This window comes from Harpia harpyja, chromosome 2, assembly GCF_026419915.1.
Source record: "Harpia harpyja isolate bHarHar1 chromosome 2, bHarHar1 primary haplotype, whole genome shotgun sequence".
Lineage (NCBI taxonomy): Eukaryota > Metazoa > Chordata > Aves > Accipitriformes > Accipitridae > Harpia > Harpia harpyja.
Genome location: NC_068941.1, coordinates 41484093 through 41510519, shown reverse-complemented (window position 1 = coordinate 41510519; position 26427 = coordinate 41484093). Strand labels below are relative to the sequence as shown.

The window sequence follows — 26427 nt, the reverse complement described above, 5'->3', positions numbered from 1 at the left end:
GTCTTTCTACTGATTTTCAGAAGTAATGATCTACCATAAATGGGGTGGTGGTAGGGAATCAGCACTCTCAAACTAATCAGAAATTATACAGTGCTCTCCTTTTATGAGGCCTAAGTTCTATTATCCTTTACATATACAAATACAGAAAAAAATGTATCATATCCAAAAATGTTTTGTAATAATCAAAGCTGCAAAATGAGTCTAAAGTTAAGAAATACTGACATTAAGACTTTAAATTCACTAGAAGAGCTAAAAAGCACATCTCTGACAGTCAAGACATAACATCCTAAGTTTTAAGGCTTTGGTATGAAGCATTAGGAAGATCACTCCTCAATAAAATTATTGTAATATGCCTTTTAATCACAGGAAGAAAAGGAATTTCTTTTCATCTTACTATTGTTCCCTGCAAAGTCAAAAACTGTAACTGAAAACAAAAACTGAAAACTCCCTCAAAAAGTTTATCAGGCAAATTGCTCAAAAAATTTTGATATAAGTGATTTAAATTTAGTCTAAGTGAAAGCCACCCAAACTAGGCTTTTAGTACTGGCTATTAAAGAAATAAATACCTCTTTTACTTACAATTTATAGTTCTCATATTATGATACTATTACCAAACTAAAACTGCCTACCAAGTCTAGCTCAGGGCTCCACAAGTAGCGACTAGCAGGCTGAAACAACCTGACGAAACACCAGGAGTGACAGTGCTCCTGGATTTCATCTCAAAAGATGTAGCTGATAAACACAGGTAAACCTAAAAGCCTAGGTTTGGTGCTACCTCCCTCTCAGATACGAGTACTGGAAAATCCCATGGACCAGAGCAGGAGGTCTTAGGACTCCTCACCCTTATTCTGAACCGTCAGATCTCCTTTCTCTATCCCTCTTCTCTTCTACTCCCCATTCCTAAATTTTAGCCAGCCTGGTCCCCTTAAATATTGGTGGAGTCCCTCTCTAGCATTTCTTACAGGGAAAGCAGAACCAAGGACTCTGATTCAAATTCTTTTGTGGTTATGCTTCCTTCCACTGTCTGAGGAAATCATCTGTATAGCTGACAGAATACTTTCTAACGTTACTAGACATCAGAAAGCTTAGTCAATGGTGTTTACACAGCTTGCTGAAGATTCTTGGATGAAAGGTGCTATACATGAAAATCATTCTGTCCAACTGTCCACACAACACTTAAAGTAACAAACACCAAACTGCTATTGAGGTGAAAGAAGAATATAGTTAAAAACAGTACTTCACAATCACTAGATAGAATCCAAGCAGAAGAGCAAGACTTTTCCTTTTTTGTCTTTTTATGCTTTTGTCTGGTACAGACCAAGTCAGCGTTCTTTGTTTCTTAAAGGTCACTCTCAAGATGTCTAAAAAATAACGGAATGAAGTGTTTCAGTTCAGGTGAAATCACCCTGCAAGTCAACAACTCCTCCTTTCTCCTTGCTGCTGGTTATGAAGGATTTATAATTTGTTCCTGCTTTTCCTCAGTTTTTCATTGAAAGAACATACAAAATAAGAAAGAAGGGTTATTTGCAATCACTCTCATAGTCACTACCTCTCCTGGAAAAGAAACAACACAGGAGAGCTGGGGGAACATGCCCAAGCTGGCAATCCTTGAAACAGAGGACTTTGTTGCTTAAAGGGTGCCTATGTTTTCATCAGGAAAAGCCACACATGCTTAAAACCTCACTTGGCATGCATCCCCACAATTGCCACCATTTTGTCAGAATAAGGCCACACAAGGTTACATCATACATAGACCCATGTCAGATGTGCAAAACCACATCTGATAGGCATGCTCCATTCATGTAAGAGACAGCAGCCACAGAGATTTTTGCTCAAGGCCCAGTGAGAAAAAGTGGTGCAGTGCTGTACAAAAAGGGACCTCAGGTGCTCACTGCCCACAGCCCTTACTCAGGGTATGGGAGGTTCAAGTTCTGGGTTCTTCTCTGCCTGTGTACACTCCAGCCCTCCCATAAGAGTGACCAAACTCCCATGGGGCATGCTCAGCTTCTCACTGAAGCTCTTACACTTTGGAAAATAGTTAGCATTTGCAAAAATGGCCCAGTGAAACAGAGGGGGAGGAAAAAGCAAAGGGAGAAGGGGGCAGGAAATGAACATCAGGTGGTGTTATTAAGGATTCATCTAGGACAACAACAATCATCTTGGTTCTGGCTTCTGTTGCCAAGATTGCTTACACATCTATGTGACGAGTTTTAATTTAAGTCTTGTCTGTGGAGCTGCCTGTTTGAAGACAATTAAGCAGTGGACATTCCTTGTTCTGCTCTTCACAGCAAGTTCTGGCAGCCTATACAACTGTGAGAAACAAGCATCATTAAGCTGATTTGGTTATTAGCACACCGCTAATTATTGTTTGGCAGTATTGTGCAACTTTTTTTTTTTTTTTGCTAAGTCTCACTGAAGGAAATAAGAAAAAAGACTCTTCATAACCACTGCCTTAAAGTATTCCACATCAACAAGCAGCCTACTAGGATTTACCTCCCAAATCTGACCCTCTTCTGCATACACAGAGTTTATCTATGCAGGTAATATGGAAATCTACCACTCAACAGCAACTGAAAGAAGTGCCTGTATGAAGCAATCTTCAACAAATTAAAAAAATGACTATTTATGGGGTTGTTTAAGCACTCGGAAGCACGTCAGCAAACAGCTCTGATACCCTCTGACACTAATAATTTACATCACAGAGGCCAAAAACCTTGTTGCAGTCCTGTACCTGGCAAACAAAAGTGCTATTTATCACTGGATGCCCCAGATGATTCCAGAAACATGTTCTTTCCCATTGCTTCTCATTAGCAGCAGTTCTATGAATTGAAACAGATTTTTTTTTATTTGAAAATAAATGTTACAGGATGTTCTGAGAAGCTTAAGCTGTTCCCTTAGGAAACAAAACCAGCACCCCCACCATCGTTCATGCAGACTGCCTAACCTGATTGTACACAGGAATGCACCTGTTTCTTCACAAAGAGCTGTGATAACACGAACTGAAAGCTTGCCAGCCACCTTAACACACAGATGTTCACATATTCTGGTAACTCAATTTCAATACTGGACGTATTCAACCCAACTGAGGTAGTGCAGATTTTTTACTTTTTTCATTCTGTGAAGAATGGTGGTGAAAGGAAAAAACTGAAACCTTAATAAACCTAGCACTTTCAGACTTCAAACAAGGTTTATATACACAGCAGTTGCTTTATGAAAGAAGAGGCACAGATTAAGAATTTGTAGAGACAAGTATATGTCCATTAGCTTTGGATCTTACAAATAAGTAATTGTTTCAAAATCCACCCAGCTTTCCTTTGTTCAAAAAGATATTTTTCTAGGGGATTGTCTATGCATGTATAAAATAAATAGTAAGAATAGATCTCTACTTTCAGGTATGTTACATAGTCTACTTGAATAATGAAAAAGGAGAAACTACTTCAACCATGAATCCTTAACTAATTATAGAAATGGTAGTTTGGTCCAACTGTGAAAATACCATCTTTCATTCATTAGAAAAAACAGACTTTAGAAGCAACTTACATCTATGCTAAATGCTGACCTACTAACCAGCCTTCAGAATTGCAAAATCTTTAAAAATTACCTCAATGAATATTCCCAATTAGTTCCACATGACCATATTCTACCTTGCGGGGGGGGGGGGGGGGGCAGTGCAGGGAGATGACCATGCACAGACCTCGCCTCTATAAACACAACTTCAAAAAAAAACCCCAAAAAACCAAACCCCCACAAACAAAAATACCCTACATTAAATATATCTCTGCTACCACTGTAAAGACTACAACACAGAATGTGCACACTTCCATACAATTTTGAATCCACTGAAAATAAAACATCAGTTCCTTAACTGCAAGGCAACACCTACCCACCCCTCCATTAATCAGGATTCTAGATTTGCTATGGAAGTTGAGAGATTCAGGTTAAGCTCATGTAATTTAATTTTGAACATCTATGTAAATCCTCAATATATTCTTTCATAAGATACATAGAAGCCATGACAAAACATCTGAGCTCTAGTCCTCAAAATAAGCTGTCCAAATTTTAAATGGATAATAAAAGTGGGATGAATATCCATAATGTAAGCAACTCACAACATATGAACGGGCTACTTCCAATTGAGAAGGATACAGTGGTGACACTTAAGTGACTTGGGAGGAGAGCAGAAGGATAAAAAAAAGAAAAAAATGAAAGAGTTTGCTCAAAATAATCAAACAGTAAGTCCTCCTAGAAAGTGAAGAGAATCCAATGACACTTACAAAGAACAAATGTGAAGGGTTTTTTTGAACAAACATTTGGTAATCAATAGAAGCATAGATCACTTCACACTAGGTGACCCTTATGCAAATACTTAAAATATACACTCAAAACTAAGACAGCATAATTAAATCCCAGTATTTTGACTTTACCTCAAAAGTAAATTAAAAAATAAATCTTGCAATAGTTGCAGTACAACCCAAATTCATACAAAATCAAATGTTAAAGACAGATTAATTTGAGGTTAGACTTGATAGTGCAGGATCAGAATTTAAGTTGGGTAGTTAATATACACCGTGAATAAAGAATTAGATGCAGGACGTTAGCATTCTCACTGCAGTATCGTATTAAAAAGTTTTGAATTATATCTGAAAGTTGTAATTACCTACACAAGCACCTACACATTAAACAAGTTAGAAGTACAGCAGTATCTGTAAAAATCCTTTGCAGTAACATCAGATAACAAAGTGCTGAAGAGACCCTTCAAAACCCTTACACTGCACAGCTCTTCATAAACTGCAATGTTATAGCCAGACACTGCGATAAATTTTTGCCAGCTGAATAACATTCTTAATGTTTATTGCCAGTGAGATCTAGTGGCATTACTTTTTACTAACATGGTAAAACAGAGTAAGACACTGTTGCACGTAGGTGTAACCATGGACAGGAAAACAAAGACAAATGAGGAAAAGGAAAAAAGGCAGGAAGGGACAGTAGCAGCAACAGAAAGATAAAGGGTCTCAAAGGAACAAAAAGGTGGACTTCCAGAACTTTCATTTTATCATTTTGCTAATGTCTGCAGGTCCCATTTCTACACCAAACATAAATACCTTTAAAAAAATAACAATTTCACTATGCACAGTGCAATGAAACTGAACACGACCAAGTCTTTGGGTGCTAGTCATGCTCAGGAAAAAAAAAAAGTAACTTTAAAACTATTAAAAAGATGATGATGTGAATATTTACCCATGCCAGTTCCAGCTGGTGCAACCTCTCTGGAGAAGATTTCTACAGCTTCTTTTTGCTTATGGTGTACAGCAAGCCAAATAACAGCTTCCCGAGGACCCTGCTTCAAAAAAAAGTAGAAATTAGATTAGCTTAGATACAAAACATCATCTAAACTTACCAAATTGAAAGATAACTGTAGCTCAGCATTCAAGTTAGATATAACAGAAATGTTTAGTGCTCATTGCTACAAACTACAATTTCCATTCAGTGACTCTTCATCCAGCATCACTATAACTTTCTGTTAATATTTCACAATCTTTTCTATTTTGCTACCATGAGGTCAACTACTGGATATTTCAGACTGCTAGGACACTGTGCTGCTTCTCCAGCATTCTCAAAGGATCAAGTACTATAACTAATAATACTTTATAAGAAACTAAATACTTGGCTTCACTCTCAGTGGAACTGGCAAACAAACTTCCCTCTTATGTGCACTAAGAAAACTTTGGGGTCAAGTCAGAGAGCCAGGTGTACTTCCCTTAGCATCAAGAAGTAAGCAGATCTGCTCACAGAAAAGAATTCAAACCTAATCCTTGGGAGTTAAATGGGAGAACGGAACTTGTAAAAGCTAGCACATTTCCAGAGAAGAGAGCAGACGCCCCTCTAAAGGTAAACCCAGCCAGTACTCCGCTCCCTACCCTATAGTCAACTAACACACCTGTGCTTGCAGATAAGCACTCTCTCTCACTTATTTTAATTCTCTAAAAATCTCTTTTCTGCCACTGAAAGATCTACCGCTGGAACCAATACACTGGCAAAAGCCTTAGAGTGAACATTAGGTCTCACCGAGGGCAAAGACTGTATTTATGTAAGAATTTGCATCCACCAGTAAGAACCACCTTTGGTCTACCTTTGAATCTCTAAAATGTGAAACCTGCTCAAAATAGAAGTCCGTCCCTAAGTGTCTCTTACTTGTCCCAAAGCACCAGCACAACCATTTCCATTGTACACATGAAATGGAAACGCAGAAGGTCTCAAAATCTACTGGTCAGGAGTTTCTCCACACAGCACTACTCCAAGTATGGAATTCTGCAGCAAGGTATTTCTTCTCTCCGGTAGTCAGCTTTTTTTGTTAATGAGCACAAAGAAAGTTTCTAAAGGTTCTCTGGCAACCTTACATGAAATTCTTGGCTTACTTAAATCAAAATAAAATTCAAAAGAGGAGGAGTTTGACTACAAGATACTAGGGGATTTCTTCCAGTGTTTATGTCCTTTTTTATGTCAACGGGAAAGGACATATTTCATGAAAGCATGAAAAACGTACCAAAAGTTTGGGTGTTTGGGGGTTTTTTTGTTATTCTACAGAGCTCAGAGGACTTTATAATTCTCTAAATGCCCTGTCTAAAGAATTCTTGTAGATTTGGTAGCTGTTCTACTAAAAATGTAGAAAAGTAAAGGAAAATCAAACATATAGCTACTTAGGATACTAAAGACGACATCTTTCTGGAAGAAAGGAACAACTGGATTTTGGAAGAGCCAAGCCCTTCTGAATCTATGCCCGACGTTTGCTATACCAAGAAATAAATATACATGACTAAATAACTCATTTTTAGTTTATTCCAACTTTTTTCCTTACATATAATAATTTCCGAAGCATTTAATAGCTTCCCAATTGTGCATAAAATCATGAAGAGTATTTTAAAATAACATTTTTCATCCTAGGTAACACTTTTAAAAGATTTTGGCAAAAAGCCTATTTCTTTACCCATACAGAAACCAGTGACATTTCTGAAAGCATCAGAGATTAAATACTCAGCAGACAAGAAGGATACAGATACTGCTAGAATTCAACAGCCCCAACTTCAAAACACAGGGGTGGATGTGTAGAGCAGAGGGGACACGTTTTTTTGGTCAGATGAAAAGAATGGAGCAATGACTCCTTACAGGAGTCCTCCCTCCTGTGGGCTAAGGAACAGCATCCTCCTACATAGCACCAAATTTTTTATGACCTAACACTGAAAAGACAGAGGAACCTTTCTTCATGCTAACAGCATCCTTCCCCTAATACATAGAACAGGAGAGAAGAAGTTTTTATTATATGCACGCAGTTCTTAGATGAACTGGATTAAAGTTATCACCAAACAAAACCACGCCTAATGCTTCTTGCTGTATGTTTTAATGTTTATTCACTACCCAAAGTTGAACGGGTGTCACTGATTTCAAGAACTAGAATTCACGTCAAAAACAATTCTAAAATTACTTGAAGCAATTGTCAACTTACACAGCTGGCAGTGAAAAATGCTAGACTATTATGCCTAACAAAATATAAATTTACTCATTAGAATTCTAGTAAATTTAACAGTATCATAACAAAACAAACTGTCTTTTTGCCCCCCCCCCCCCCCCCATTTTAAGACTTGACGAAACACTGTAAACTAAAAAAAAAAAGATTTTTTTCCCTCTTCAAAATAACCTGAGAAACTACACGCTGGATCTGAACTCCTAAACTGCCCATCTTTTAACACATCTCCTAACTCTAGTGCTACTTATTTTAACTGCCCACGTTTCTGTAAAGCTGCATTCTTTAAAGATTATATAAACCAGCAAATTGATTATCAGCTTCTGAAATACCGATATCCTGTATATTAGTATCATTTTCCCCGTGTGTATACAGTACATTTTTCCCAAAAGCAATACTGTCGAACATGTCAACATTCTAAAATCTCAAGTCAATTTCAGGAATTTAAATAACTTCAGCAATGTAGGAACATGGATGTATTTCCTAGTGGCAGCTGCTGAAACAGTGTTTATCATAAATGTTGTAATATGCTGCACCAAGCATTCTGGCTACTGTAAGAGTATCCCAAAGAGACTGTTATGTTAACAGACTACTAAATCCTCTATTCCAACTCAAATACATGACAAAACCCCAACATGAACAAGCTCACTTATGCCAGTTTATACCAAGGGAGGAAAACTTCCTGATGTTATAGCTGGTGATCAGCTAAAACCCAATAATGAAGGCCTTCTTGTTTTAGTGTGTTCAAATGTAAGTCCTACATATTCACGGCGTTGAAAGACGATTTTTCTCTACCTCCTATTCTAGTGCCATATCCACACACAGGTACTCCGAGGTACCGTAATGGTAAATCTAATTGCTTTCATCTTTAAGTATCCCTACGTAGACATACTCACAGGGAGACACACACACAGTTAATTTCTGTCTCCAAGCTCCCAGCCTGGAAAATACCTGCTACAATAATACCATGTAGGAAATCCTGCAAACTTGATGCACATTTTTATTAGTTTATCTCGATACCCATGTAGGCAAGCCCTAAAATAAAAGCTTAGCAGAGCCAAGGTAGGAGAGGTTATGTTACTCCATCAGATCATGTATGACTGAAATGACAGAAATTTCCTTCTATGAACACAGAAACAGATGTCCTGATTGAGTTAATAAAGAAACCAATCAGTTTTCCAATTTAAACGTTTCACTAAATTGTTATAAAAATTGTTGCTACACAGAAAATATGCAGCCATACCACAAACTCAACAAATGTGGGGGTTTTTTGTTTGTTTTTTTTAACATTCAGTGTTCCCAAAGCTACCAAGAGAGTCATTAAATTGCTACAAATAATAATTAATAGCAAATATTCTTGCAGAAAACATACTTATACTTATTCACATTTGCTTCCTGGTTCTAAACTATACCATGTCTTCAATATTCCGTTTAAGTTCTAGGTTTACTTCCTTGCCCACAGATGCAATATACAATGGTCTACGAAAATAAGCTGAATCCTATTCTGGGTGCGTGAATCCAGTATATATATATATATATATATATATATACACCTGGATATATAAACTATTTTGAAGTCATTTATCTTGCAGTATCATAATTAAAACAAAAAATAGCAAAACAATATTATCCTTTATCAAGTCTTAACAATGTGTTGTAAATCGGTTAACAAAGGGTTAGTAGAAAACTAACAGACACAACACATACAGTTTTTACATAGCAAACTCTTAATACCTGATGTACTATTAATAATACTGAATGTGTTTCATGTGAAAGGTATTTTCTAAACCACGAACTCACTGACGCTGTGACACTGTCATAACCCCTCCCTCCTCCCCAACAGAAAACCACAGAGCAGGAGATACCAAAATTAAAAGATCACTAGGGTTACTCAGTGGTGATTCAGGTCCCCTTCTTGCTCATGCTGGGCTGCTGCTGACAAAGCAAGCTTTCAGAAAGGCAAGCAACAACCATGTAAACAGGCAGGGAAGACTAAGAAAGCAACAGAGGCAAGCAGTTCTTGATTGCTCAAGGATACTTCGTGTTGCCAGGATCAGTCAACACTCCACACAACAGCTCAGACAACAGTATACAGGCCTACATAAGCCTGAGATATACAGTGATTTCACAGTTGCAAAGGCAAACCTTTGCACTCACTTTGACAGACCTGTGTGAGAATTAGTCCAGCCACACCAGACATCTAGACTGAGCTCCAAATATTGTTCAACTTACCCTGTCTTGGTATTCATATGCATATTTGCTTCTCCTCTTTAAATTTAGACGGTAGAATCTTCAAAGCAAGAACTGTTTTCCTTGTATGTTAATATACTGCCTAACATAACATGGCTCCGTTTTGAGCACTGTTATTTGCAACCCAAATAACCGTGTCTAATTTTGTACGGGAAGACATGGTAGGAAAGAGTGTTTCAGAGACTACATTATTCCTACCTGAAGCCCCAACTGCAGATGTTTTCCTCAGGATTCTATGACTTTGTATTTTAAATGGAAACACAAACCCTCCTCCCCACCCCTTTTTCTCAAGCCACTATGGCTGCTTTCCAGATGAAAACTCCTTTGGCTAGTTTCTTCTAAACTGTTGGAGGAACCGGGTGAAGGGAGAAGGCAATAGAGTGATTTTCTGTATTTCAGCCTCAGCTCTCTCATCCTATTTCAGGCATGTATGGGAAGCACATACAATAGAGATAATGTTCCATTTACTTTTAATGTAAGACCTGGGACCTGAGGCTAGAAATACGGAAAATACTACAAATACTCAATTTCACTTGGAAAATTTATTTAAGGTACTGCAAGCAAGGCAAACTGAACAATAAGGAAGGAGAAACTGCTCTTTTTCAAAGCATTATTCATCCTATACAACAAGACAGAAAACTTTCTATGTAACAATTTAATTGAAGAATGTATTACAACACATAATCATAAGGAGCTGGTACAAACAGAACACAGAGAAGTTCAACATCCGGGACATCTGCTCCTGTGTTTCAAAATTTTAATTCTGCAACCTCAGTAACACACTTAACATTATAGGGTTTATGGTCCTAAAGGAAAAAGACCACATTATAAAGCTGGTTCCTCAGGAAGCAACTCTTGCTGCTATGCAGAATGAAATTGAAGCTCAAGCATTAAAATGAACAGCTGCAGATAAAACTTGCCCAATTTCTAAGAACACTTAATTTCTATAGTAAGAAGTTCGCTGTCTTTCTCCACATCACGTTCTTGTTTCCTACACATACAAATTGTCAGCTATTTTAAGTGTTGACACTCCTAAGACCAAACTCAGAGCAAGTTTTACCACGAGTACCTTAAAGAGTTTTGCAAGGCTGCCACTGACAAAGAAGAATCAGATGCTACTGTTTTGGAACAAATTAAACTGTCTAAATATTTAAAGTGCATGTAAGTGAGGACAAGATTTACAGTCTTCTTCCTTTAAAAAAGGCTTTCATATTCTAGATTAGGAAAACAAACCATGGATATCACAGCTGCAGTGGCTATGGCCATCATTCATACTCTTACATATGAATTTATTAAGTCACAAAATACGATGCAGACTTATATAGTTGAAGATTGTTTCACAGATAGTACTCACAGACAGTTTTAAAGTTGTACAGGCAACAATAATTCTGCCATTTCCTGACTCTGCAGTCTTTATAATGTGGTCTTTTAGTTACATCTAATGCAATTTAAGTCTACATCATAAGAACTTTTGTAAGAAGATATTTCTTTAGATGAACAACAGTAAAACAGACTACAACAACATTTTTGTAAGATTTCATATCAGTGCTTCTGGAAGATCCAATACTGCAAAGACCTTGTCAGTGTTAATTTTGTACACGAAGTAGTGACATTGAATTCTTTGCAAGATGATGGGGTGAAATTCCCAAGATGATAGTGACTTCCTTTAAAGTTGTAGAAAAGATAACAATATGGAGAGATTACAAGAGGTCAGTAAAAGTTTAAGAACACTCCACTGAATACTTACACCATCTATACTCCTTCTAGCATGAGGTCCATATGTATCTTCAGACCCTAAAACCTGTATGTTAACTGCACTGTAATCTTCATACCCAAGCTGACTGAAAATAAGACGAGTCCTGCAACAAATGATTTTTTTTTTATTAGTAAACTGCCTCAAAATTATTATCTGAAGTAGCCCTGTGTGGTCCACAGGAGTTAGCTCTGTCATGTAAACTGGACTATGAATACTTTACACTAAACAAATATATCTGAATACTACAAATCAAGCGATTGCTGACAAGGAAGTTATACCTCAGAATTTACCTCTAGGTTTCAAATTGAGCCTTTGTTTATTCAAATTATTTGAAAGATGACAGGCAAAGACAAATAAATGGATTTCAGCTCTTACTTTTATCTTTAAAACAAAGACAGCTTGAAATGTAATTACAGTATATGCAGTCTTCCTGTTTTTCATACTGGAAATTCAGTTCTTAACTCTGTTTCTGCTACAAGGCGTTATGAACTACCAATAAATACATGGAACTACCTCATTACATCACAGGCACCAATGAAGAGAAAACTAACCGAAGAAGGAACTTTTATTCAAACTTTAAAGGTATTTATTTGGGATTAATGAACATATGTCTCAAATGCCAAAAAGTAGATAAAGTTTTTAAAGGGTATGTTTCTTCATTACTCATGCCTTTCCAGTCTAGCACTGAAATTCCTCAAACTCTTTCTGTAAGGATGTTTCCACCAAAAGCACATTGTGTCAAGAGTGCCAAGCTTGTCCAATCACAATTAATAATGGGGATGAACATTACCTTCTTTTTATACACCATGAAAACACACACTGCTTTAAGAGAGCCAGGAGTTAATATTGGTTTTTGACAAATACCAAATTTGGATTAAAAAGACTGTTTGCAACAACTCTTGGAAAACAGCCCAACTCTCAAGTGCTAAAACTGAAAATGACCGCTATAGTTTTAAATAAATAATCATATGAAGTCCAAAAAACAAAAAAACCAACCAACCAAAAAGAAAAAAATCACAGTAAAAAAAGGTTAGAATACAGTTTTAAAATAATCCAACTGTTAAAAGTAGTCCAACTTAATAACATGTTGCAGATTGGAAAAATAAGTTAAATTCTGAAGCACCGAAACTGGTTTCCCAATAATCTTGGTCTGGCACCCTTCTAGCTGCGTAGAAAGATTTTATCAGTTGAAACATTGGAATTATGTCAGGATGTGAAAAACATTTTGCATCAGTGGAACATTTTGAAGACACTGTTAATATATTATCTTTATAGTAAATATTAGCATGCTACCTGAAAAATGATGCAGTGTACAGGACTTCAATACAAAATGTAATTTTCTAGTTGTTGTAAAGAGATTAAGGTGGTCCATGTACCACAAATGAGGCCATCTTTATTTTGATGACCACAGAAAGACAGATACTTGATTTAAGGTATCTAAATTTGCAAACCATGTCTGTAATAAGTTATTTTAAGTTATTTACCTACAAACATTATAGTTAGATACACTAGAGTTCAAAATACATTCTGTAGGTAATTTTTAGCCCTTTCATGTGTCTTGGTAATGCAACAGAGAACCATCAAAAATAAAAGAACACCAAAGACGACTCCAAAGAGACTTCTTCACACACATACTGCCAAATCTCTCCTGCTTTCAAAACTAATATACAAATAAAGGACAAGCATGCAAGAAAGAAGTGAAAGAAGTTGTATTACAAGCTGCCAAAGCTGCTCAGTGTCTTAGGCTGCCAACTAATCTGACCTGTACAACTGAAGCACCTTAAGTTTGTGCACCTTATTCTGTACTTGCTGCCATTAGACTACTGGGCAGAATTTGATCTAGAATGGACTGAAAGACCATGTCCTTACAACATTCTCTTGCAACAGGAATTGGCGGGAAGACTGAAGTCAGAGCTTCCTAAAGAGAGGTAGTTGCTGGTAGAGCATTCTCTGACAGTGATCAGAATAGCTTATTCTATTCTGGGTTGACATACACAAATCTTTTGAATATGCTGAATAAGCAATTCCACACATTAAGCTGTTTTAAGACTGTGAGATGGAAAATATATTGATGGGCAATACTCTATATTGTGATTTTTAATGCACAGAACAAGCCACGGCTGCTCCAGGCATGCCTCATGGGCTAGAGGCCACTTATCAAGCCAGTTAACCAGCCTTTGGCTATTTCCCATCAGCCCTCTTCTAAGGATTACTCAGGACAGCACTGCAAGCAGGCTGAATTAAATTTCCTAGTGGTCACAGAGGCAGTAGCACCACAAGCTGCTTCAATCGGACAGAAGAATCACATAGTCTGGTCTGAAATAATGTCCAAGAGCAAACATGAAAGGGAAAATACACCATCCTACTTCCTTTCCAAAATAATCACCTAGCTTCCAGAAAGATTGCTTTTCGGAGACTTTCGAGTCCCTGAGTTTTTGCATTTAACAACTCTTGAAGGGTTTTTTCTTCACTGATTTTCTCAGTAGCTCTTGCACACATACACTTTTAGCATTTGCACCACTCTGAAGAAAGGGATTCCATAGCTTAGTTACACATCTCGTATCAGCCCACTCTCATCTGCTATGTCTCTTGAGGGAAGTAACACAGCTCCTCCTTCATGACAGTGCTGTTCATGGGCACAGGAGCAGTAAGTCACTCTAAGTCCACAGTAAACCTTGCACTTCTGACAGGTGTCTATCCTAGTGTACTTGCTGCATGGGTCTACAGTAGGAAGAGAGGGGGGGAAGTTATGTATAAAACATGGCACAGAGACAGATCTCATAACTAGAAAGATTGGGGCTATTGGAGTAAATGCTCAGAGATGTCCATGAGGATATGGAATTATGTTTAAGAGAAATCCTTCCTCACCCAAATATCCTGGCATGACAATATGACTGAAAGTTTATCAGTCTGTCTTAAATTGTAAAATTTTCTAGCAAACAAAATCATTAGTCACATTTTACAAGGTACTAAGATAATTTTGTTTAAAACACAAACTTGGTAAACTGCCTACATTTCATTGCATTATGATTTTTTGATAAAAAGAAGTTATGTGAAAATCACTGAAAACTAGTTTCACATGGGTTTCTCTCTGGCACTTAATAAATTTTCATCTGAATCATAGCTTCTCCCTCATTAATTTGGGTTTCTCTCCACTATCCAGCCATTTATTTTCAAGAATATTTGAGACCTTTCTCACTCTGTCAAATGTAGCTGAAGTGTAGTTATATGTTGAAAACAGGTTTCCTAAACAGGCTACTTACGTCTCGAAATGTCCTCCCAACTGGAAGATTATGATCTTCTAGGGTTCTTACAAGGTTAATATGGTTGCCATCATATGTCACAGTTCTATTTTCATAATCTCTGAAAAGAAAAAGCCAAAACCCCCTCCAAGACTCAAATACTAACCTTTGCAGAATACTTTCCGCAGTGCGTTTTCCTTTTTGTACTGCCTTTGGACCTCCCACTGGACAGACAGCAGTAGCTCTGAAGCCATCAAGGTAAGTAGCATTTACCTAACGATAAAGAGATTATGAAATTACATAGGATTCAATACTGATATGCTATAAACGCTCTCTGACAATCATCATCCATGCGTTGAGCAGAAGCGGAATAGCAAGAAACCATCATCATCACAAAAATGTACTCTATTATTTAAAACTCAAAATTCTATTAGAGGAAGATTCAAATCTGCTAAACTGTGAAACTCTGAATCACTTCTCATTGTCATCCTTAAATTCTCCTGTACTTATCTGCTTTGGTACATAGGACACATTCTGATGTTGAAAAGCTGAATAATCTACCACAGTGAAATAGATCAGACATAAGTTTCCCAGGAGTATTAAAGTAAATGTGGAAAAATATCAAATACACATACATGCACACACAAAAGAATATGCTATACATTGCAAACATTTAACTAATAAGCATTTTACTAGACTTCCAGTGCTATAGCTGCTTTACTTTCACTGTATCGGAGCTCTGTTATGACCATAATGCATGGCCATAAATGGTAGAAAAGCTTTACTAGATGTATCTAAACTAAGTGTTATGAGCATTTTCAACATTTGTTATGTAACAGAAAAACAAAACCAAATTGAAGAACCTGGTAGACATTCAGTGTAACTCTACAACCAGAAATATTTTTCCTACAGTAAATTTTCAAACACTTCACCCAGTCTACTTTTAAATGTCCCCCAAAACAGTGTTTCAGCTAGTTCTTTTGAAAAAGCTATTTCACAGGTAATGTATTTGTCATTATTTTCCCTGAAATTTATATCTCACTTTCTTCTATCATTGTTTTACTTCACCTGTAATGCAGCAATTAAATAATTTTCCTCTACACTTACTGTAAAGTTACTGAAAGATGTAACACACCCTTAAAATATTTCTAGCTTGTTTATAACAAGCCCATTCAGTCACTTCCTAGCCAAGCTGAATATATTAAGTTAATTTCCTAAAAATTAGTTCTAAAACAGGTGTGCAAAGCATATGTCCATTTATCACTGACAGCCAATTAAACAGTTTCAAAAAATAGAAATACTTCACAGGAAGTCTAATTTACATACTTGAGATTATCATTACACTGTTTAATATACAAAACCTAAGATATATTAAAAAAAAATTCCCAAATACATACATTTCAAATTTCCTACTTAAAACATAATAAATAAATAAGAAATAAATTAAAACTTATTTTTATTCTACTGTTATGAAAAAACCAGTCATTCTGTTTTCTTTATTCTATTTCATGGTTCATCAACTGAAAATCTCAAATCTCTTATTTCCTTTAGATATACAGAAGTATGGAAATGTAAAGTCAAGAACAAAAACTGCAGCAGGACAAGGCTGCTGAACAGAACACTCACTGAAAATTGCTAAGAAGCAAAACATGTTCTGCTTCAAACCGCACACTCGGACCAAGGAAGAAGTACTTCCTGCTTCGTACATTCACTGCCTTCTGTATTTGCCCATATCAAATTCCACTATTTACTACAGGAATAATTAGAGCCTTAGCATAGCTATCATTTGATTGATGGAATTTGATGCTTTGTACAAAAGTATACTCTTCATTCTATGTCATTTTTAGGAATTACTTCTAAATTGACTTCTCTGTCGGTTATACAATGACACTGTAAGACTGATTTTTAAAACTAAACATCTTTCAGAAATGTGCTTATAATTTATGTTTTAAGACTTTTTTGTTGTTGTTTCAAACACAACAAAAACGTATTTTCAGATTAAAAAGACACAGTTATTCCCAGATGCAGATAATGCAGACACAGATCACTCAGAGAAAGGAAATGTGTTGTTCCAGCATTATGTGACTAGAACTCTTGAACTAATAATTAAAATTCTGAGGAAATGCAAAAAGCTGACAGGACAATATTGTACTGAAATTGTAGGCCACCTATCAAAAAAAAAAAAATCAATGCTACATTGTATTAGGCGAAAGTTTAGAAAAATTAATGTTCAGATTACATTCCCACAATACTTCTAAAATATCAAACCCCTTTTTCATAAAGCTGATACAAACATGATTACTAGAAAGCTGCCAGAAGTGAAAAGCTAAAAGGCATGAGAAAAGTGACCTGTGGTATACTACTGAATTCTAAAAAGGCTTTGTCAGTATGCTTTAATTATGGAGCCTTTAGAGAGCTCTTCTACTCTGACTCTACAACTCACCAAAACCAAACCTGCTTTGGCGATACTATTATTTATCTCTGAAATACTGTGTTTTTTAAAAACTGAAACTCTGTCTTATATAAAACTGGTTTTAAAAGTGTCAGAAATATTTAAAAAATGCAGTAAGAAGTTTCAAAGAAAAATTATGCTCAGACATACACTGTATTATTTAAACAGAAATATTAGCACAATTCCCTGCTTAGGTTAACTCACTTTTGATATGGCTGTGATAAGCAGTTAATTTCTGATCTCGATCTTGCTTCTGTAAATGTCAGTTTTGCCACTAGTTTAAAAACAGAAAAGGATCCAGCCCTACTCGTACTTCACCAGAACTGTATTACCTTAGCATCCATTCAGGGAACAGAGACCCCTAGAAGACTATGGTAACAAACATAAAACTTCACAATTTTAGTAGAAGTGCAGGTTTCTTTCAACAGAATATTTCAGGAGACTATTAGTCTCATTCTTAGTTGCTCTCTTGACAGATGCAGTTACTCATTACTTACCTTTTGAAAACTACTTGGCAGATAAATTTCACAATGAAATAGAAGGAAATGAACGTGTCAGTATAAAAATCAACAAGTATAAAGGTGTTAGTGGCCTAAGATGTTTGAAAAAGTATTGTTATTACTATAGAACCACCATCCCAGCCTTTTCTGGAGGTTTGTGGATAAGCCTGTTATACAAATTAACATGTTTTTATGCATCTAATAAGGTTTGTCTTTTTTTCTTTTTCCCCTCTTTCTTTTACTCTTGAGGCAGGGAGGATGAGAATTTTAGAGTGGTAACATTTTTTGGCAGAAAAAAATTTAGTACTTTCTCCAAAATATAAAATGTTGTAAATCAGAAATACCTTACACGCCACAGAAAGAGATAATACCTTATAAAACGTTGAAGGAGGCGATCCTTTTGCTCCATGAACTTTCACTGCCCCACCATCAAAACCTATAGTGGTTAAAAATCAGTATTTAAGGTTCTTCAATATAACTTCAAAGACATTCTTTTGTGATACATATTAATCAAATGCTCTTAATTAAAAAGCAAATCATTGATAGCTGTACTGCCACAAAACCTTTCACAAAACAGTCCTCCCTGCCTTAGAAACACAAACAGCAAATCGGTGACTAAATTTTTTACTTTAATGAGCGTTTGAACAGAATACTTGAAATGTTTATTCATGTACTTAAAAAATACTTAACACAGAAAGCAGGCTTAGGACTTCAGACCCAATAGTTATTTTCCACTTAACAGCCAGTTATTGCACAAACACACAGAGCATACAATTTACTGTAGTTGGCCGGAGTGGACTGCAGTCCTTCACTTGGTAAAGAAACAAAACAAGAAATATGAGAAACCAGTGAGAGCTTATTTGCTGATAGCTTAGTTAGTGAAGAGATAACTTAACTTTAGCCTTCCCGTCAATACAGAAACAGAACAGTCTGAATGTATGTTCCAGGGCAACTACCATGTTCAGTATTAGGAATATTAATGCCAGAAGAAACTAGAGAAAATTGCTGTCATGGCATCAAGTTCAAGCTTGAACTGCAGAAAATCAATAGGTGCAACTCCTTGAAAATTAGCTGTCCAGCATCAGCACCTCATGTCAGACAGACAGAATTATATTGTAGCTCACCTGTACCTAACCAGTGCTTGCAAATATTTAGGAAGCAGCTTAAAGCCTTACACAAATACTCTGAAGAGATCAAATCAGAACATATCTGAAAAAGTGAACATGACTAGAAGAAATTTTACGTGTCACTCAAATAACACCATCACTCTCTCTGCAAGATTGACACAAGGTTAATTTAACTCTCTCAATACAGAACAATATCCCTACAGTCAGGGTGAAGATCTGGAAGTTTCATGTTTCAGGTGAAGGAGAAATACAGAGAAAAAAACCCATAAAAAAAAATGCATAGCATCCATTGACGAAAAGAAAACAGAAGCACCTCACAGTTCAAACACTGCAAGTAATTCAACAGGACAATAAAATCAGCAATGTAAACAGCAAATATAGATAGCTTGCCTGTTTTTACTGCTGTACATGTCAAAGCACTTAAAACTAAAAATATTTAAGAAATCTGCCCATTTTCCATCTGTTATATTTCTAAGAGGGCTAACTGAAAGTTCATGTGAAAGTTCATTTTAAGTTCAAACATGTCATATCGGGTCATTTGCAAGCTAAAAGTTCATAGGAAGGTTAGGGTTTCTTTTTTTTTTTTTTAAAAAAAAAAAAAAGACTGGTGGCTAAGAGCAGCAAGCTGGCCTTATCAGACTGCCATTTGGTTATGTTGCATGAGCAGAAGGTTCACTGTACAATTTTAAAGTACTTTTATTATTGAAGCAAAATATTTTTCATGCTACAGTTTTGAGTTTTATCACAGTAAGTTTTTAATTTGAGATTTCAATTGTTCCAAGTTTTATAAACATACTCGGCATACTGTCACAGATAAGTTCCATTAGAATGAAAAAGGATATATAATACAGATGCAGTAAAAAACAAACTTCAAATGACTGTAGGTGAACATTTTTTTCAAGTTGTCTTATCCAACCTACAGATCTTCAAATCTGTTAAGCCTGGGTTTTTTGGTTTGTTTTGCTTTTAAAGCTAAATTCAGAACATACGTTATATTCATCTTTAGTTTCTGAGAGTTTCGAGGATAGCAAATGGACTTTTTCAAACAGAGATTCTCTGGTGGAAATCCTGCACCTAAGCATGCTTCTGCCACTTCAGATGATCCACTTAAATGTCTAAGAAAAACACCATTACCAAGTAGTGCTTTGAAAGACACAGCTGTCCATTGTTACTAACATTTCAAATGCCATATGAGAAAACATGTATAAAACATACATTTTTTTTGAGCAAAGAAACTGAGCTGTAGTTTAAAAAAATACTGAAATCATAGTGGAGCTGTCTCAGTGTTGCTCACACAGAATATGTAGTTTAAAGACTTGGTAGGTGCAAGGCATGCATTAAAAAGTAAAGCAAAAGGAGCAGTGATCAAAGATTTAAATTAGTCAGCCAGCAAGATAAATAAGAGTATGGTTAAAATTTCTAAAGGAATTTCTAGCAAAAGTCCTTGAAAAAAAAAAATCAGTTTAATGCAGTATCACACTAAGGAACTGATTTAACAAGAAATATGCAAAGAAAACATGGAAATTAAAGTAACTGCTTTAGTTTGATAACCCAGTTCATTGACACAGATCTCTTAACACATAAGAGGACTAACCTGGAATTTCAGTGATGGAAACTTTGGAAAAGTCACATGTGACATCTGGTAAAAGATAGCGCTGAGGATTGCCCAATTCATACACCAACTGTTCAGCTACAGTGCCAAAGGAGATTAGTCCCCCTGTGTCTGGTGGTTTGGAAAGAATAAAGTCTCCTTCAGAGGAACATTCTACAATGGGAAAGCCTATGTTGTGCCTAGAATATGAAAAACATTGAAAAAACCCTTTAAATACAAAGGGAAAGTGAAAAGAAAAATGCGTGACAACATATCAGAATTTTATGGTAATGACTAATTAAATAAAACTGATCAACAGTTACAACATATCCGGTTGTTTCTGCAGAAACATACTTAAGAAAAAGCACTGAACAAACTGCTCAACCAAAATAATAAGAGGATGCATTTTATTGCCTGGCAAAGGAGTGCAGATATAGCAACAGATACCAACAGTAAACAGATAGAAGTGGGGAAAGGAATGGAGAAGGACACTAATGGAAATCGTTAAAGTAAAAAGAAGCCGAAAAAATTACAGGACTATGATTAAAGAGGTAAATTCAGAAGAAAAACCATGATGGCTAATTCTAGCCTAGTTTGGCTACAGCAGCACACACAGCATGAAGGTGAAGACATCCTGCACTATGGATTTCTAAAAAGGCAGCCAAAGCAGGAAGAACAGACTGTGCTGGAAGCCTCACAGATGAAGGAAAGTAGGAAATAGGAATAATCACACTCATTAAAGACTTTTTCACATACTAATAATAAATCATACACAGAAAAGTTACAATCAGAAAACAGAAAGATATATGAAAGTTAAGATCTTCAGCGCAGAACAATAAAAAAAGACAGAATGACCAGAAAATGATGAGGCATAGCAAAAAGAAAAGCAGTAAACCAGAAAATTATAGATATCTTTGTAAATGAAAATATTCCTCCTCCTCACATTCTCACAAGAGTAATACATAGAAAGCAATCAAATATGTCATAGTAAGAGGCACATGCTGGTCATTACAGTAGCAGAGCAGAATTTTCAGGGTTATGTGGATGACATCTAGATATCTGCTTTCCCAGTTAAAAGGCTTTTATTTTATTTACAGAGAATTTGAGCAAAAGCGATGACTTAAAAACACCCATAAATTTAAAAAGTACCTGAAAATTAAAATAAAGCCTTAATATTCTTCTAAAAAGGCTACCTGGCTCACTCCCCTTTCACAGGAAGTTGGAAATTTGTGGAAGTGTCCCAGAGACGCAAAAAGAACACAGAAAGAGGTGTTACAGAGATACAGCCCCTTGCAAAAGCAAAACTGTTCTAAGAAGGTCCTAATACGAAAGGTGGTGAACATCACCATTCTCATTAAAGTCAACGACCTTCAAGTCCTTCGTACATACTTAGAATCAGTCCATCACCAAAATTAATTATTTTTGGGTGCTAGTGGTAACAATATGCTGAACATACAACCGAATTGGTTATCAGCAAGGTTAGATGAACATAAATCCACAAAGTTTTGAAGGAAGTAAGCAAAAAACCGGTGAACTCTTCAGTGACATTTGTAAAAGTTCATGGGAGCTTGAACAGACTCCTTATCAGTGGGAAGCTTCAAACATAGCCCCATTATTTAAAAAAAGGATTATGAGACAAGCTTTGTTAGCAGAGATCAGCAACTTTAATATTGATAGTGTACAAAACTTGGAAAGTATAGTAGCTGGAGGACACCTAGAAAAGCCCACATCAAATCAGTAAAGATTATACTTCATTAGACTGGTCTTCGAAACTATCTAAACCACTAAACTGGTAAAGGGAAACAAAAAACCCCACCTTGGTGAATACAAAGAATTTCATGGAATCAGCAATTTTTTATACAAGTTATTCTAGGTTTGGGGTTTGTTGGGTTTTTTTGAGGGGAAGAGGAGGGAGAAGAGATGGTGGCAAGAAGTGTGTAACATTCAGCATTTTAAAGTGTGACATAGAAAAAACCAACACCCCAAAACCCTCTCAATTCTTGCTCTTGAACATTAACATAGGGTAACAGACTAGCATATGTAATTATCCCAATTTTACACGTAAGGACACACATACAGGAGGCATCATGATTTGCCCAGTGTTACACAGCTGGATCAGTGACTGAACAAGGCTATAATTAAGGAGCTTTTACCCTCTTGGTGCCATACTTGTGTGCTTTGACCCTACCACCTATCTGTCCTTCTTGTCTGAAGGCAACAGCACCAGGTGCCTTGCGAGTAGGCTCAACACAGCTTATTTGAATCACCTACCCAAAAGTGAAATCACTTCCATCAAGACAGATTACCCAGTACAGTCTATGCCACTGCAGTGACAACTGGTATCCATGCTGCAGCCCACTTTGATCTAAGTCATCAGCACATGTAACTCTTAAGACACATTCCTGCACCTTCTCCCCAGTGATCTTTGTTTTGAAGAGGTAAACTGTACTCAACTTTCTACTCTGAACCACTGAGGTCACTAACATCAATTAAACTTCAGTTGGCCCAAGCTCCACTCTGAAAAGACCCGAACCATTAAAAAACAAAACCCAACAACAATATAGTGAGGCACAGAGAAATTTCACCCCTAAAATGGTTAAAATCTGGCGAACCCTGAAGTCATTAAAAGCAGACCAATCATTAAAGACAGCAGATAAACAGTATCAGTATAAACAACACTATTATTCAGGTCCCTTAGTATGCAAAAGGAAGGACAGACTCTGATCTTTCTGTTATCTTAGGGCCATCAAAGTCAGAGGATCTTTATGGTGGAATTTTTTATGCTGCCAGAGTAGCTTGGAAGGAGACCATATAGGTACGAATGTACTTTCTGGAACAGCTTCTAAATAGCCTCTAAGGTTGAGACATATTTGTTATATAAAAAAAGACACTTAGTTCTTACCACTTGCAGTAAAGTGTTGACCCAAAGCTTGTAAGAAAATTGTATGAAGGAGAGAAGACATTCTAACAGACAAAAAAAGTCCAAACAACAAAACAAAACAACACAAAACATCCCCCCACTCCCATCCCCCCAAAAAACCAAAACAAAGAGGAAAACCAAAGTCTTCCTAGGAAAGGCATGCTGACACAGGACACTAGCATGTCCTAGCACGGTAAGAATATTTAGCTATATTTAAACCATTCTGAAATCCATGACCCAGAAGGTCAATGAAAAGAACATCACAATCAGTGACTTACTCTTTGGTCATCTCTTTCATTGTTACTCTGTTTCAACAGTTAGTGAAGGTATCAAGGAAGACTTTTTGCCTTGTCCCAGATAAGCGTGAGGATGTTTCCTCCTCAAGGTACACCACCACCCAGTGAACTTTCCTGAATGCTCAGTTAGTTGCAGAAGATGCGTGTTCTCTCAGGTCACATCAGCTCTGAAAGCTACCTCACTTTTTAACAATTCAAAACATAGAGATGCAATGAATTTAGCAAAAAGCCCCTGGATTCCATCTCTATTCTAACTGGATGACTGGGAGCAGACGCCAGTAATAACCTACATTAACATATGCATGCTTAAGAGAAAAATGTATTTTGTATATTGCTAAAAGACATTACTTCAAATTAATTTTCAGCTTGGAAACAAACTGGACTAAGTCACTCCTATGGCATGATTTGGTCAAGTGACAGCTACTTAAACCTGGTGTTAGAGCTCCCTAGCAGCAATAGCTACCTGGATGGGATATTCTAGCACATACCACAGTACTATGATCACGCCATCCCCTTGATCAGCACTTCCACTGCAAGAAGTAACTCTTTGCCCGATTCACTAGTAGGTTTTGCTGAATGACTACACACTGTATGACACACACCCTGTAACATGCCAACTGTATGCTGGCCACAACCCACAGCCAAACTGTAATTTTGTAGTGTAGCAGGGGAGTTAAACCATGGAACTATGAATCTGAACTTCAGCAGCAACTACAGTCATGGCATCCAAGTGGCATGGTGGCCAAGTGGCACCCTTCAATAATAAAAGAATTGCATCAGTTTAGTGATAAAATACCCTAGCAGGATGGGGCAATACCAAGCAATGTAAGCAATTCTGAAAGGAAACTACTAAAATGAATTCTAATTAAATAATACGATCATGTAATTAATAAAATACAACATGAGAGATAAATATGAAAGTACTACTTTTAAAACTTTTTGACCAGTTCTTTTAACACAGAGTTAAAATACAGAAGTAATATACATCAGTTCGTGAAAGGAGATGACTACCACCATTCTTTTATCCAAAATACCTGTTTCGGGTTGCATGTTTGGTATTTAACAATTAAATAAATGTATGCATTAGTGAACCAGAGCACTGAATAAATCCAAGCTAAGATTAAACCTCAGAAACCCCCTCCAAGTTGGGGCTAGGTAAGGAGTTAACAGTTAAAGCAAGTCCCCAGTGACTACTGCACAGGGGTAACAAAGTCCCAAAACCGGTTTTGCTGCTGAAGCCACCTTCTCATCAACCACCTACAGCTGCTGTCCTACTCTAATAGGAACCAGGGCTCTGAAATCAAGTCTCCTGTCAGTTCTCTGCCTTCCAATGACTCACTCTTGGATTAATTTTTTCCAGGTAAAATGCCAGGTTTTCTTCAGTTTTGGCTCTCAGAAATGTTACAGTTTATGGGCATGTCACAGGTGATAAAATGAACTGTCTAAGCAGAGATCTCCCCTCTGTCTACTCTGGGACAATGCACTATTCAACCTCATGTAGCTATAAAGATAGCCTTCTTCCTTGTTTTGCCACATCTTGCACCATTTGCATTACAAAAGAAGTAAAATCCATGATCAGTACTGGGTCCCGTTTGGCTCAGGGAGAAAGACATTCATTGTCTGAGATAAAACAGGTATTTCTTCCCTCATTTCTTCCCCTCACATATCTCATTCTGGCCATTACTGGTAGACTGAGATTACTGGCAACAAAAGATGGGACAGTTAGTGTAGTACGTTTACTTGCAGGGGAAGATGCTGCAAGAAAGAAAACAAAAAAGCCATAGCAATGCACGTGACATGGAAGTGAACCAGGGTCCAAATAGGCTGCGGTATGAACTTTTAGCCTTACAGCTAATGCAGTTTCCTGGGATGTGACTCAATGAATGTCACGCCACAGAGAGCTCTAAGCCAAGCTTCTCAACTCCCTGGACATGTATTTTTAACCGCAATGCTATTAGGCAAAAAGTAGAAACACTTCCAGCAGTGTTTTTACAACCAATTCAAAACTGTTAACGTGCCACACAAGGTCAGCACAAACATGGGTGAGGTATATGCATCTCTTTACATGTAGGTACCAACACGTTTCCTAACTTCTGCTGCAGTTTGAATTCAGGCAAAATTTATTGATTGCACCACTTATCTCCTCTGGCTAGGGCATTTCAGAGTATGCATTGTATGTAAACTCTTAATGCCTAGACAATTTCAGGCCAATCAGACAGCATGCCTAGTGTTTTCCGATGCCTGGAATAGGAGGTGCTACAGAGAAAAAGGCATTCCCCATTGCCGATTGGGACTCACATGCTGGATTCTGTTCAACTCCCAAATTAAGCAATCTGGATCCAGCCCTTAAGAGTCTACAACTATTGACTTACCCTTTTGGTCATCCCAGGCCAGAGGATTATGCAGTCTCAACCATTGTACACTCTTGGCTTAGGGCAAAATGTCAGTGTTTATCATCTCCTCAAAATGATTACTCTACTGATCAGCATTAGTTTATTCTCTCCTGCATTTCAAAACAAAACAAAACAATGTACTAATCACCCACTGGCACTAAATAATAGTAAGAGACAGCAATGTCTGGGGTTAAATGAAAATTAAATACAGAGCTGTATATTATCAATACAGTTCTGTCATCACGGTTCATTTTGACACATTGCATGAATTCCCTATTGTGTGCTGTGCACTGGACATTGAATACAGAGCAATGATGTATTATCACTTCTTCTGACCATCTGCTGACATACATTACTACACAAATAACAGAAAAGGAATAA

At 36.8% G+C, this 26427-nt stretch overlaps 1 protein-coding gene across 5 annotated transcripts in view; it reads right to left on the bottom strand.

The window, feature by feature from the left end:
- The window catches only part of LOC128137112 (uncharacterized), a 66597-nt gene that overhangs the window by 26255 nt on the left and 13915 nt on the right, over positions 1 to 26427 (bottom strand). For 4 of the 5 annotated variants that reach the window (XM_052777782.1, XM_052777790.1, XM_052777805.1 and 1 more), the window contains exons 9-13: positions 20441 to 20637; positions 18091 to 18155; positions 14934 to 15040; positions 11517 to 11628; positions 5239 to 5341 (exon numbers count right to left, since the gene is read on the bottom strand). In XM_052777782.1, the coding sequence (XP_052633742.1) occupies positions 5239 to 5341; positions 11517 to 11628; positions 14934 to 15040; positions 18091 to 18155; positions 20441 to 20637 (584 nt within the window). The remainder of the gene's footprint in view (positions 1 to 5238; positions 5342 to 11516; positions 11629 to 14933; positions 15041 to 18090; positions 18156 to 20440; positions 20638 to 26427) is intronic. The other variant, XM_052777797.1, reaches the window with a different exon arrangement.